The sequence below is a fragment of the Xylocopa sonorina genome, chromosome 1, assembly GCF_050948175.1.
Source record: "Xylocopa sonorina isolate GNS202 chromosome 1, iyXylSono1_principal, whole genome shotgun sequence".
In the NCBI taxonomy this organism is placed as follows: domain Eukaryota; kingdom Metazoa; phylum Arthropoda; class Insecta; order Hymenoptera; family Apidae; genus Xylocopa; species Xylocopa sonorina.
The window spans coordinates 17,291,961-17,302,489 of record NC_135193.1 but is presented as its reverse complement, the minus strand read 5'-3'; the positions used below and the strand labels follow the sequence as shown (position 1 = coordinate 17,302,489).

At 51.3% G+C, this 10,529-nt stretch overlaps 1 protein-coding gene across 1 annotated transcript; it reads left to right on the top strand.

Moving 5' to 3' along the window:
- The first annotated feature begins 2,515 nt into the window (after positions 1-2,515).
- On the top strand, positions 2,516-6,647 carry LOC143423869 (uncharacterized). Its single transcript, XM_076895492.1, has 5 exons — positions 2,516-2,644; positions 2,925-3,066; positions 3,861-4,069; positions 4,397-4,589; positions 6,515-6,647. The coding sequence occupies exons 1-5, from the start codon at positions 2,548-2,550 to the stop codon at positions 6,555-6,557; spliced, it is 684 nt and encodes a 227-aa protein (XP_076751607.1). The 5' UTR covers positions 2,516-2,547; the 3' UTR covers positions 6,558-6,647.
- The last annotated feature ends 3,882 nt before the right edge of the window (positions 6,648-10,529 follow it).

Below are 10,529 nucleotides of genomic sequence, written 5' to 3'. Positions count from 1 at the left end.
AAATTTTTCGACGAAAGCACTCGACTTGCAGGCTCGAGAGCACGGCAATCGATTGAAAAAGACTCGGTTCCCAATGAGACAACCGTCCGCGCCACAGATGGAATTTAAATTGCCTACTCCTCACCTCATTGGGATCCGTCAATTCGAACGATCCTTCGAACGGTTCGCGATACGTTTCAATAAATTACCAGCGTGAAAGAAATCGTTGTGTGCTCCCTGTATATCTTTTTACGGCGAACACTTGATCCGCTCGCGCAATAAGAAGTAGGAACGGAGCAGACTGCCGGCGACCTCGTTCGACTGTAACGAAGTGTCATTCCGATAACCCAGGCCAGCTTTTACTGTCACTCGACGGATGACGATAAAGAAATGTGCAACCAGCGGGGCTCTGCTTAATGTTGCATGGACAGGAAACCAACCGGGGAATTAAATTCTCGTCCGGCTTGCCGCTAGGATGCCACTGGCTGCGATTAAGACGTCCCGAGCGTTCCTCGATTGCGAACCATCCGCGAACACCAGCAATTTTTCCACGATGGCTACCGCCGCTCGAGGAGCCGTGGCTATTTCAGTCGTCGTATTTAACACTTGAGAGGAAATAGAGATGAATGCATCGAATTGAATCGATCTTTTTCATTTCGCGATTCCTTCGCTTCGCCTCCCAAAGGGTTTCGATGTTATATACGTATTGTACTGGAGATAAAACACGCGATAAACGCGTCAGCTGGACCACAGCATCGGTGGTACAACGTCGTCCCATCAAAGATTGGTCACATCTGGATGACCGACATACATCAAAGAAAGATACGGACGCGCGGTACAGTCTAGATGTTATTGTTCCAATAAATCGTGCAGACTTAAAGGATTTCTCGAGTCTGCGAGCTCTCTACCAAAAGAGAAAAAAAGGTCGCTGGAATTCTTTTTGAATTCGAGATACAACCTCGGTTTCGCGTGGTACGAACGAGGGGATGAAAAAATGTGTTCAGCGAAACATCGGTCGAGCAGAGATCAGAGGAAAATCGCTGGAATATCGATCGGGAGGGAGGGCATTGATCGCGGTTGGATAAATTAAAGGCGAACGCCGGCGAAAACACCGATTCCGCATTGTGATGCGAGCGGTTTCACGGTTGGCTGCGTCGAAACAGGAGGCCTCGTTCCTCCATCTGGAAGTCGTCCGTGAAACGCGTCCCGTGGGTGCGTAAACTGCGAACACGTATCCCCGATGTTGTTCCAATAAATCGGCCGGCTTTAAAAGAGGCCGAAGCGAGCGAATAGGCCGGGAAAAATCGCACGGGAGCGCGAATATAAATCGGTGGAAGAACGAGGAGTGGGAACGGAAAAAGTTGGCAAACGGAATGGCAGAGAGAAAGACGATTAGTCGGCTCGCGGTGTACGCAAAGAGCTTAATTAAAAGAGGCGTCGGTGATTCGATTTTGTTTCGAGCCTCGGTGACGGCTATTCTCCCTGGAGGCGGCGGCGTCTAGCCAGTTTTCCTCGTTTACGAGTTCCCTGTTCCCTCGTATCGCCACCGAAAAAGAAATCTCCTCGAAGGGACCCGATTATGTGTCGCCGCCTTGACGACGAGGCTGCGCGACCGGTATAATGTCACCGATGACGGAATTAAAATAGACGTGGAAGTAAATTCGTGAGTTGATACCGGCGCGGAGAAACGGGGAAAAAAAGAGGAAAAAAATGTGACGGTGGGAGGGAGAGAGAAAGAGGTGGAAACCGAGAGTATAGCTGGCGTATGGAAGATGCGAAAGAGAGAAAGAGAGAAGGATGTGTTTCTCTTCCAGTGGGAGGTACTAAAATTAGAGGAGCCTACGCGGGTAACAGTTTCTTCTTGAAGCTTCCTTCGGACATTTTCAAATAGTCCTTTACGCCGATAACACGGCGTGTTTTCGCGACGTCTCGCTGTCAGTCGCGACTCGGCGCCGTGATTCTGCGTTCGATTCGATTGGCTTACGAGTGACTTCCTCGGGAGACACGGTCGCCTCCTTGGAACCCATTCAACGTCCAAGTGACTCCAGATATTCCGACTGGCGAACAGAGACATTGAATAATCGTTCGTTTTTTATCAACGACGAATTACCGTAATCGATGGCTCTGCTCGATTGGTAGAAAAACGGGGGGTGGGGGAGAATCAACGGGCGCTGATTTTCTTGGCCGTTCTTTCCGTTTCGATCGCGTCGAGTGGCTCCGATTAATTCCAACCTCTCCATAAATATTATAGCCGCGGATACGCAACCCGGGTTTCCCTTTTTGCCGTTAATCGTGTTATCTTTATCGAGATCGTCTCTGCATTTAATAGACGCAGCCCAGCCTTTTAAGATGATAACCCACGTTCCCGTCTTCTGCATGCGTTTTAAGTGGCCATCGCGCGGATAACAGGCCGTAGCTACTTACCGCACTCTTAATTTCCTTATCAATGAAATTCTCCGAGCCGGATAGTAGTCCCGCGTGCAAGTGATTCTTCCTCGACGAGCCTTCCCCTCGTTATCGACTGTTTTCGTCATCTCCGCGAGTGTTCGATTCTAGTTAGGCTACGGTATGTATTTAAATCGATTCGGTATCGAGGCGTCAATCTCTGTACACACAGTTCTGTTGTTACTCATTTTTCTGTCAGCGAACGTTGAACGAATCGAAGGTAAGTTGACCAAGGTTGTAAGCGTTTACGTATCACACGAGTCCGGGTATGCCGGTATCGATTCATTTTTTCTTTTTTCTTTTATGCATCACAATCGTTCTAGAACCCGACATACCCAACGCACGCGTATTATCGTCCGACCTATCAACGCGAATGTTCGTAACGAGCCGCGGACAGAACGATGCGACGGGAAATAAACAATATGAACGCGATGATTTATGATACGCGTGTGACACGCTTGCTCGCGTTCAACGCCAGAGATCTTTGTCGATATTCGCAGGTAGAAAATGTGTGTGCACCAGTAAGGCCTGCAAGGAAGCCGGCGTGGACACGTGCAAGACCAAATTTTCCTGTTACACGGAGCTAATCTTGACTGGGAACCAACAGCTCGGGGAAAACATCACCACGCGAGGATGCACGGAGTTCGTATGATTTTTCATTCCAAAATTAGACGTTAAGTAACAGCCTGTCGAAAAAAGAACGAAGACAGGTCCGAGTTGTTTGCGAATATTACGTTTCCGTGGAGGAGGAAGCGGTACGCGTGTTTTAGGCAAATTCGTACGGTTACGATAGTGGTAAACACTGTATAAAAAGTAACTGGCCGACCTCTAACCTTTCCTTCCCGATGGACAATAAATTTCGACGATTACAAGACCGGTTGTCTCGGATACGATTTAATTTGCTGAATCTTACGACTAACGCGCCGTCGTAAATTCACCGCGGCTCTGTGGCAAAGCGGATAGCCTTGACGAGATAATCGGCACGCATGATTTTCACGAATTCTTTCTAGTCGTGCTGAAACGACCAGACGTCGAAATCGTCTCGATACGGAATATCCAATCAGTTTTTATTGCTTTCGATAATCGAGTTCCCTGACAATTATCTACCGAGAAGATAGCGTGACATCAATCACCCGACGATTACGAGGTTTTCGTGGTGAAAAAAAAATTAATTGCCACCGAATATAATTGAATTCGCAAACAACCGAAACTCGGCCCGTTTCTCGATCGAATTCCTCCGCGATGTATTCTCAGAAATCGTTCCGCGAGAATCGCCGGGGGAACGATCGATTCTTCCGAAAGCGTGGCGATGGTGAAATCTCGCGACGTAAATCGTGCAAAACGGTTATTTAAATCCGGACTATCACCGGGGTCACGGAACATTTTATCGAGCAGAGGGCATTTTATCGGAACGTTGCGCGTTGCCCATTGCACAGGAGTGCCACGCCATTGTTGTGCGAGACAAAGTCCTGGGTCACGAGGTCGAAGTCGAGCGACAACGTGGACCGATCGTTCGCCGCCTGGCCCAGATTGAAGTGTTGCGACAGCCACGACTACTGTAACGCCGATCACCACGTGAACGTATCCACGTGGATCCACGACCGAGGGAAGCCTGATTCCGTCGAGCCCGCTTTAAACTATGCCGGTAAAAGATCTCTTTTTTACCTTCCCGATTCGTAACACGACCATTTACAACCATTCAACACAGCCGAGACCATCCCAAATATTCGACTACTCTCGTATACCTGACTTCAGCTTATATACCGTTGTTCGTTATTACGTATCGTTGACACGACAATCGAGACAATTCCGTGTTGGATCGCGCTTGGATATCTCCGAGAATTTCTAGAGAAATTTCGTAACACCGTGATCGGATGTCGAGACATTAACAAGGCGCCGCTATACTCGACAGCGTAACGAAACCGAGCTTGTTTGTTTCTAACGGATTTTCTAGCGAGTGTTGTATGCAAAGGTACGTTAAACGGGATGTCGTCGAGCCGCGACGTAATGGGATCGATGCAGCCTGATCCAGGCCCGATTACCGGAGGTCGGGAATCGAGGGATCAGCCTCTTCAAAGTCGCGTGAAGCCGCTCCACGTCGCAGCGTTGGCCTTGACGATCGCTGCCCTGATATCGGTTCTGGCTGCCTGCTACGTTATTACAAGGTCTGTAAATTGTACCTTTATCACGGCTAATCGTACAAGTATCGCGTGTATGCCCACGGAAATGTGTCGGATCTCGCGGTAACAAGTTCTTTCTTTGCCGACCACGATTTTTCCTGCAAAACGAAAACACACCGCTGGCAGGATCCTCGATAAAGCGTGTATTTTACGACGCCACGCGCGTTCACGTGTACCGTGTTTTCAGGAATAAACGTTTGACGTATTGCCAGAAACATCGCTCGACCGTTTTCTTATTTCGTGGCTATTTGCCGATTACAAGTAAGTAGTAAGCGATCTTTAATCAGTCGTTCCTTTCCGTTCCTTTTTCACCCCCTCCTGCAACCCCATGCTTCGCCCCTCCCGGAGTGCATGCTTTTTCCTTTCTTTTCCATTTCGATGCGTTCGAGAAATATTCCTGTATTTTCGCCGCATTTCTTGGTACCCTGCCAAAAATCTGTCCCCCTCTTTGTTAAGGGAAACAACATTCATATGGTAAGTTCGTAATTGTAATTGCTTGGCATTGCTCGCTGGCATGGCAGCCTGGCAGGTTTCTCCAGCGCGAGCACCGAGCCGCGCGACACGGGTTTTCGAATTCGCGAACGAGGCAAAAGCCTCGATTCACCTCCGGTCAAGAAACAATAGGCGTGCCAGAAAAATCCAATCGAGGCGAAAGCACGCGCTCGAAGGCGAGCTACCTTTATTAGCTGACGCGTTTCCTCCGGTATACGCGTCGTGTTTGCAAGCGCGCTTTGAAAACTCTCCCATTGGAAGGCACAGCACGATGGAAAACCTTGTGCTAATATTAACTCGCCGATCCGTTAACAATCACCGGTCGCGACGTTACCAGCCGCAACTGTCCCTCGATAAGTCGCCGGAACGCCACGGTCAATTGAGTGCTCGCGTGTCGAAAATCGGTGCGTTGCGTGCGTTATACGCGATTACCTGCCTGGTCGGACAGCTCGAACTTCAAATATATTACCGATATTAGTAGCTGGCACGACGAGCTCCCTCATTGTCGATCCGATAAGCTTGCCGCGCGCTCGTACGAACGCGAACCGGCGGCGAGCGTTCGCAAAGAGCTCGATTAGTCATCGCGCCCATCGAAACGGAAACGATCAATTTTCCTCGTTCGAAAAAATTTCATCGAATCGAAGCTAAACAAAGGTCGCGTCGACGACCATCGCTTAACTTTCCGCTCAGTCGCGCGGCCTGTCACCGCTGCCTCTCTCTCTCTCCCTGTCCTCGATGCACTTTTTTACTATCCGCCTATACGGATACTCCTCTTCCTTTCCCGAGCCGTCCGATTTCAGCGGGTCCCGTCTCCGGCAGGTTTTGTCGCGGTCCGCTAAAAGCCGTCCTCCAGCCGTCCTCTTATCAATCCTCCTCGTTCATCCGGGCCCCTCGAGACAGATAACGAAGACCCAAAGACCCACCGAGAGGTCTACCCTCTAATCTCCTGGCCACCGTACGGTTAAGTGGGTTTTCGAGTTCGAGAGTGTCCTCGCGCTCGACGCGCTCGACGCGCGTACACCTTGCCGGACTTGTTGCTCGGCTTTCGAGCGTCGCCGCCTTCGTTCCTCGATTTCTTCGTGTTTCACACGGTAAGGGATCCCTAATGTGGGCGCGTCTCTATCTGGCTGTAACGACGTCGCCTTGTCGCGAGGATAACGCGCCGGCCATGGGATCGGTAGGGATTCCTCTTTATCGCGAAGGAACGGCGCCTCGAGTGCAGGGAAAATAGAGGTGAATTAGGATAAGGGGCTCCCCGATAACATCCGGTCTGTGTACATTTTCGTGGAGGCGCGATTACTGGCCTCGACCGCTCGTTTATCGCGGGACATTTTTCGTTCCGGTCGGCTCATCATTTTATAATCCCCTCCTACGATTATTCGATACCGATCATCCCTCTGTACGCTTTTCTTTTCCAGGTTTCTGAAGACGAATCCTTACACTGTCAGCAGTGTGGAGTAACGACGGTGCTTCCCCGACCGTTCGCGATCCGTCAAAGTCGAAGTCTTCTTTCATGGATTCTCAGGTTTTCCCGTCGATGGGTTCGATAAATCAGGTGAGCGAGATAGAGAAATTACGCTGCGCCCATGTCGGAGTTGAATCGGCTCGCGGATACTTTCCGCCTCAATTGTACGCCGTTGATCGGCTAACGAACGTAAAATATAAATAGAAGCTTGCCGTGCGGGAGATAACTGCCTCCGACAAGCGAAACGAGCACGTATCGAGCAGATTTTTCTCCTGGATAATACCGAACAACTTTCCTACTAGTCGGTAGCAGCGTGAACATTACCGACAATAACAGGGACGCGAGTAATTCGATCGATATCGATCTTCCCCAGGGCGATAGCCGTGTTTCTCGAATTGTGATCAACGCGTAGTCGCGTTTGGAAAATTTCACGCCACCGCGTTCGCATGAATTTTCAATCGTTTACACGACCGCTCCATTGTCCCCCGGTTCAATCGAATATTCTTGGTGTTTGCTCAGGGTGATGGATGGCGCGGTGCCGAACGGACAGTCAGGAAACGTGGGATGCCTTGTGGTTTCAAGAGTCATCGAATGCGTGACGAAGCTCGCCGAGGGACAGTTTCAGGCAAACAACGCGGCTCGAGATCTTTTGTTTCGTGCGTTATGACTAACGTCTGCCGGTTTCAGCGCTCGTTGCACGAATTCCGTACTGCCGGTCGCACGGGCCTGGGACCAGGTGCCTTCGCCGGTCTCGATGTAATTAGTTATCCCTGGGACGCACGTGTGTAGCGGGGATGAAGAAGCAACCAGTCGCGCGTGGAGCGGTAGAGACGGGTTCGAGCGTTTTTGGGCGTGTCAACAAGCCTGGTCGCGATGGACGTGTAATATAAGTGCGCAACGACGGCTGAAAAGTAAATTTAACGGTAGTCGAGAACCGTCGATGACTGTACGCCAGTGTGTATGTAACGTTCGACGGCGATCAGATAAATTATTATGCGTACGGCAAACTGCATTCCCGTTTCACAGCTGTTACGTTTTTGTTTCTATTGTACATAATCCGTTTAATTGGTGTAAAAGAGGTGTCTCGCGGTATGCGGATCCAGTTTTGTATGCCTTCTACGATTGATTTACATGTACAGTAGAAAGTGTGGGTAGTAATGTAATTCTCAAGGATTAATTAAACATGTACGCGGAGATTGAATATACAACTGTTGGAAGGATAATGGAAAAACAGGCAGCTGCTCGTGGCGTTAGATCGTTCTCGATCGACGCGGTGTATTATCGGAATTGAAACGTTTTTTTACTCAACGTCTTCGATCATATGACGACTGACAGAGGGACGGAGAGCGTTGGTCGTGCCGGCTGGGGCCACGGCAAACACGAGAGACGACGAGCGTACTCCATCAGGCCCGGCCTGAGAACCAACCGAGCGGCCGTAACCTGGTGCTCGTTCGGATCCAACTTTGGATCCAACCCGAGCGACCGCTCGACCACCGCGTTCGCCGCGGCCGACTAAAATCAATCACTCCGTTAAACATACGGTCTCGATTCGGAGGTAGAGATACGTCGGTGTCCCCGGGGCATCCTACGAATGACCAAATATCTCGGACGAGCATCTTCGGGTTGTCTAACTGGTTCATCCACGAGCCAATACAGAAGAGCGTTCCTCACGCGTGCTCCTTTTTTTGCCGTACCGGAGATTCCTCGGGCAAGTTCAATCCCCTCTAGCCGCGTGAAATAATTTCCATGTACACGCGCGCATATGTGTCCCGTGGTCTCTCCGTAACGAGCACCGCGGTGGTAATCACGCAGCAGAAGCGGATCGTTGTTGTTTCGGTGGCGTTTGTATCGCGGTTCGGTGTCAACGAACGCGGCAGCGATACTCCGCGTCGAACGTGTTTTTGTCTTCCTCGTTATCTGGTGCGTTAACAATGAAACGCTTTGAACCGCTCCGGGAGGAATCTGGTGTTTACTGGCACGTTAAACCTGTCGCTTCGTCTCCGGTTTGGACGGGTCGACGGGTGGACGAGCAGTCGATGGAGCACGCTTAAGAATAATATCGGTAACGCGATCGTGCCAGAAGCATATTTCATTTGGCATAGCGTTTGGGCGAGCATCGCGCTTAACGTATGTACGCGGCACGTCACTGCGGGGATCGGATTATCCGGCGTTGGACATACCGAGGATTCGGAAGAGGGCAACGATGCATTACTCGTGTAAGAAAATAAGCAGAAATAGGAGCACCGCCGTGGCGCCAACGAGTTAATAGTTAATTGGCTAATGCCTGGCTAAAAATAAGCGGCATACCGTCGACTAACGCGATGGCTGTATTCAAAGTATCGAACCGACGCCGAGGCGCTTCGTGCCCGAAAAAGGAAAACGCGGCTGCGAGTGTGTGCGGCCGCGGTTTTCCATAAAACGGACCGCCGTCTGGCGAATAAACCGCGCGACGTAAACAATGTCTGCGGACGGGGAGATTCGATGAATTAACCGAGCGAACTTAATACGCGCGTCTGCTGCCTCCGCTTCGTTCGCGTGATCCGATCGAAACCGGTCGGTCCAGCTGGATGATCTCTACCTGTCGACGATCGATCCAACCGCGAACGGAAGAGATCTCGCGCAGATACGGAAAATGAAACTAACGCTTCCGGCGGAGCCTTCGACCGATACCCCGTCAACGGTTCTTGATCGTGTCTAACTAGACTCGCGCGACGATTTCATTGAAAGACGTCCGATCAATGGTGACACATCGCGTGGCGCGTTGAAAGAAGCTGCGTTTTAATTCGCGCGAGGAGGACGAGGAAAAAGCGGGTAGGGTCGCGACGTAGCGCGCGACAAAAGCTAAAAAGGAGACCGGCTGTCAGAAGGAGGGCTGACGATCCACAGCAAAAGTAAGCTGCTGCTGCTGCTGCTGTTGCTGCTGCTCTTTTACCTCGTCCCTTCTTCCTCCGCGTTCAGGACGCACGAACCATGCGCGCGCGGTCGCGTTCGCGCGCACGACACCCACAGACACTCACCCACACCAGAGAAACGTGGCGTCTCCGCCTCGGGGCTCAGGCGCCACTGTCTCCCTTCTCCCTGTCCCTCGTTTCCCTCACCAACCGCCCATTTCCCGGCGTCGGTCCGCACCACTCAACCTTTTACCAACACACGAGCCCACCGGCCTGCCCGCATACTACGTTCTGGTACAGTGGCTGCCATTAACGTAAGTGGCACACGGGCCATGTGCGCCGCTCTCGATCGAATCGCTCCGATCGTGATCCAACGGCGATCGATCGGTACGCGTCTATCCTAAGTCGAAGCCATCGTCGAGCGACGATGCTTGAAATAACTGGCAAACACGGAAATCTCGACCCATCGATTCGAACGGTTGAAAATCGGCTCGAGAGACGAACGTTGATCCGAATTGCTCGTAAATATCGAAACGGTTGAAATAATAGGAAGTAGGTGGCGGTGGAAACGGTCGAGTCGAAACGGGGAACCCGACTATCGTCGGAAATTGCGGTGGCTAGATCGCAGATTAACGACAGTCGTTGAACGTGCATATTGTACGCGTTCACGGTGCGTGGTTCACCGACAAGGGGCACACTATCGCAGCCGGAGGCGGGACTCGTTTAAAAACTATCTAGCGAGTGTACTCCGGCGGGTGCCCCTGGTGCGCGCCAGCCGCGGCGGAGTCGTCCGGCTGCACGGCGTTTGCTTTTCGAGACCGAAGTGAGTCAGTCAGTCAAGCGTCGACCATCGTTGGGACCGGACGCTCGATCTTCCGTGTCTGTCCGTGAACCGTTCCGCACTTTGTTGATCGTTATGAATTGTCCGGGAATCGGCAACAGGATCGCGCGATCGTGACTACGCGGGACGCTCTTCGACCGAGAACGATATTCGATGGGGTATTCGGTCGTTCGCATCGATTCATCGTTTCGCCGTGTGAGATCATCGTTCCATCGGAAGTAAACACCGTGCGGGAG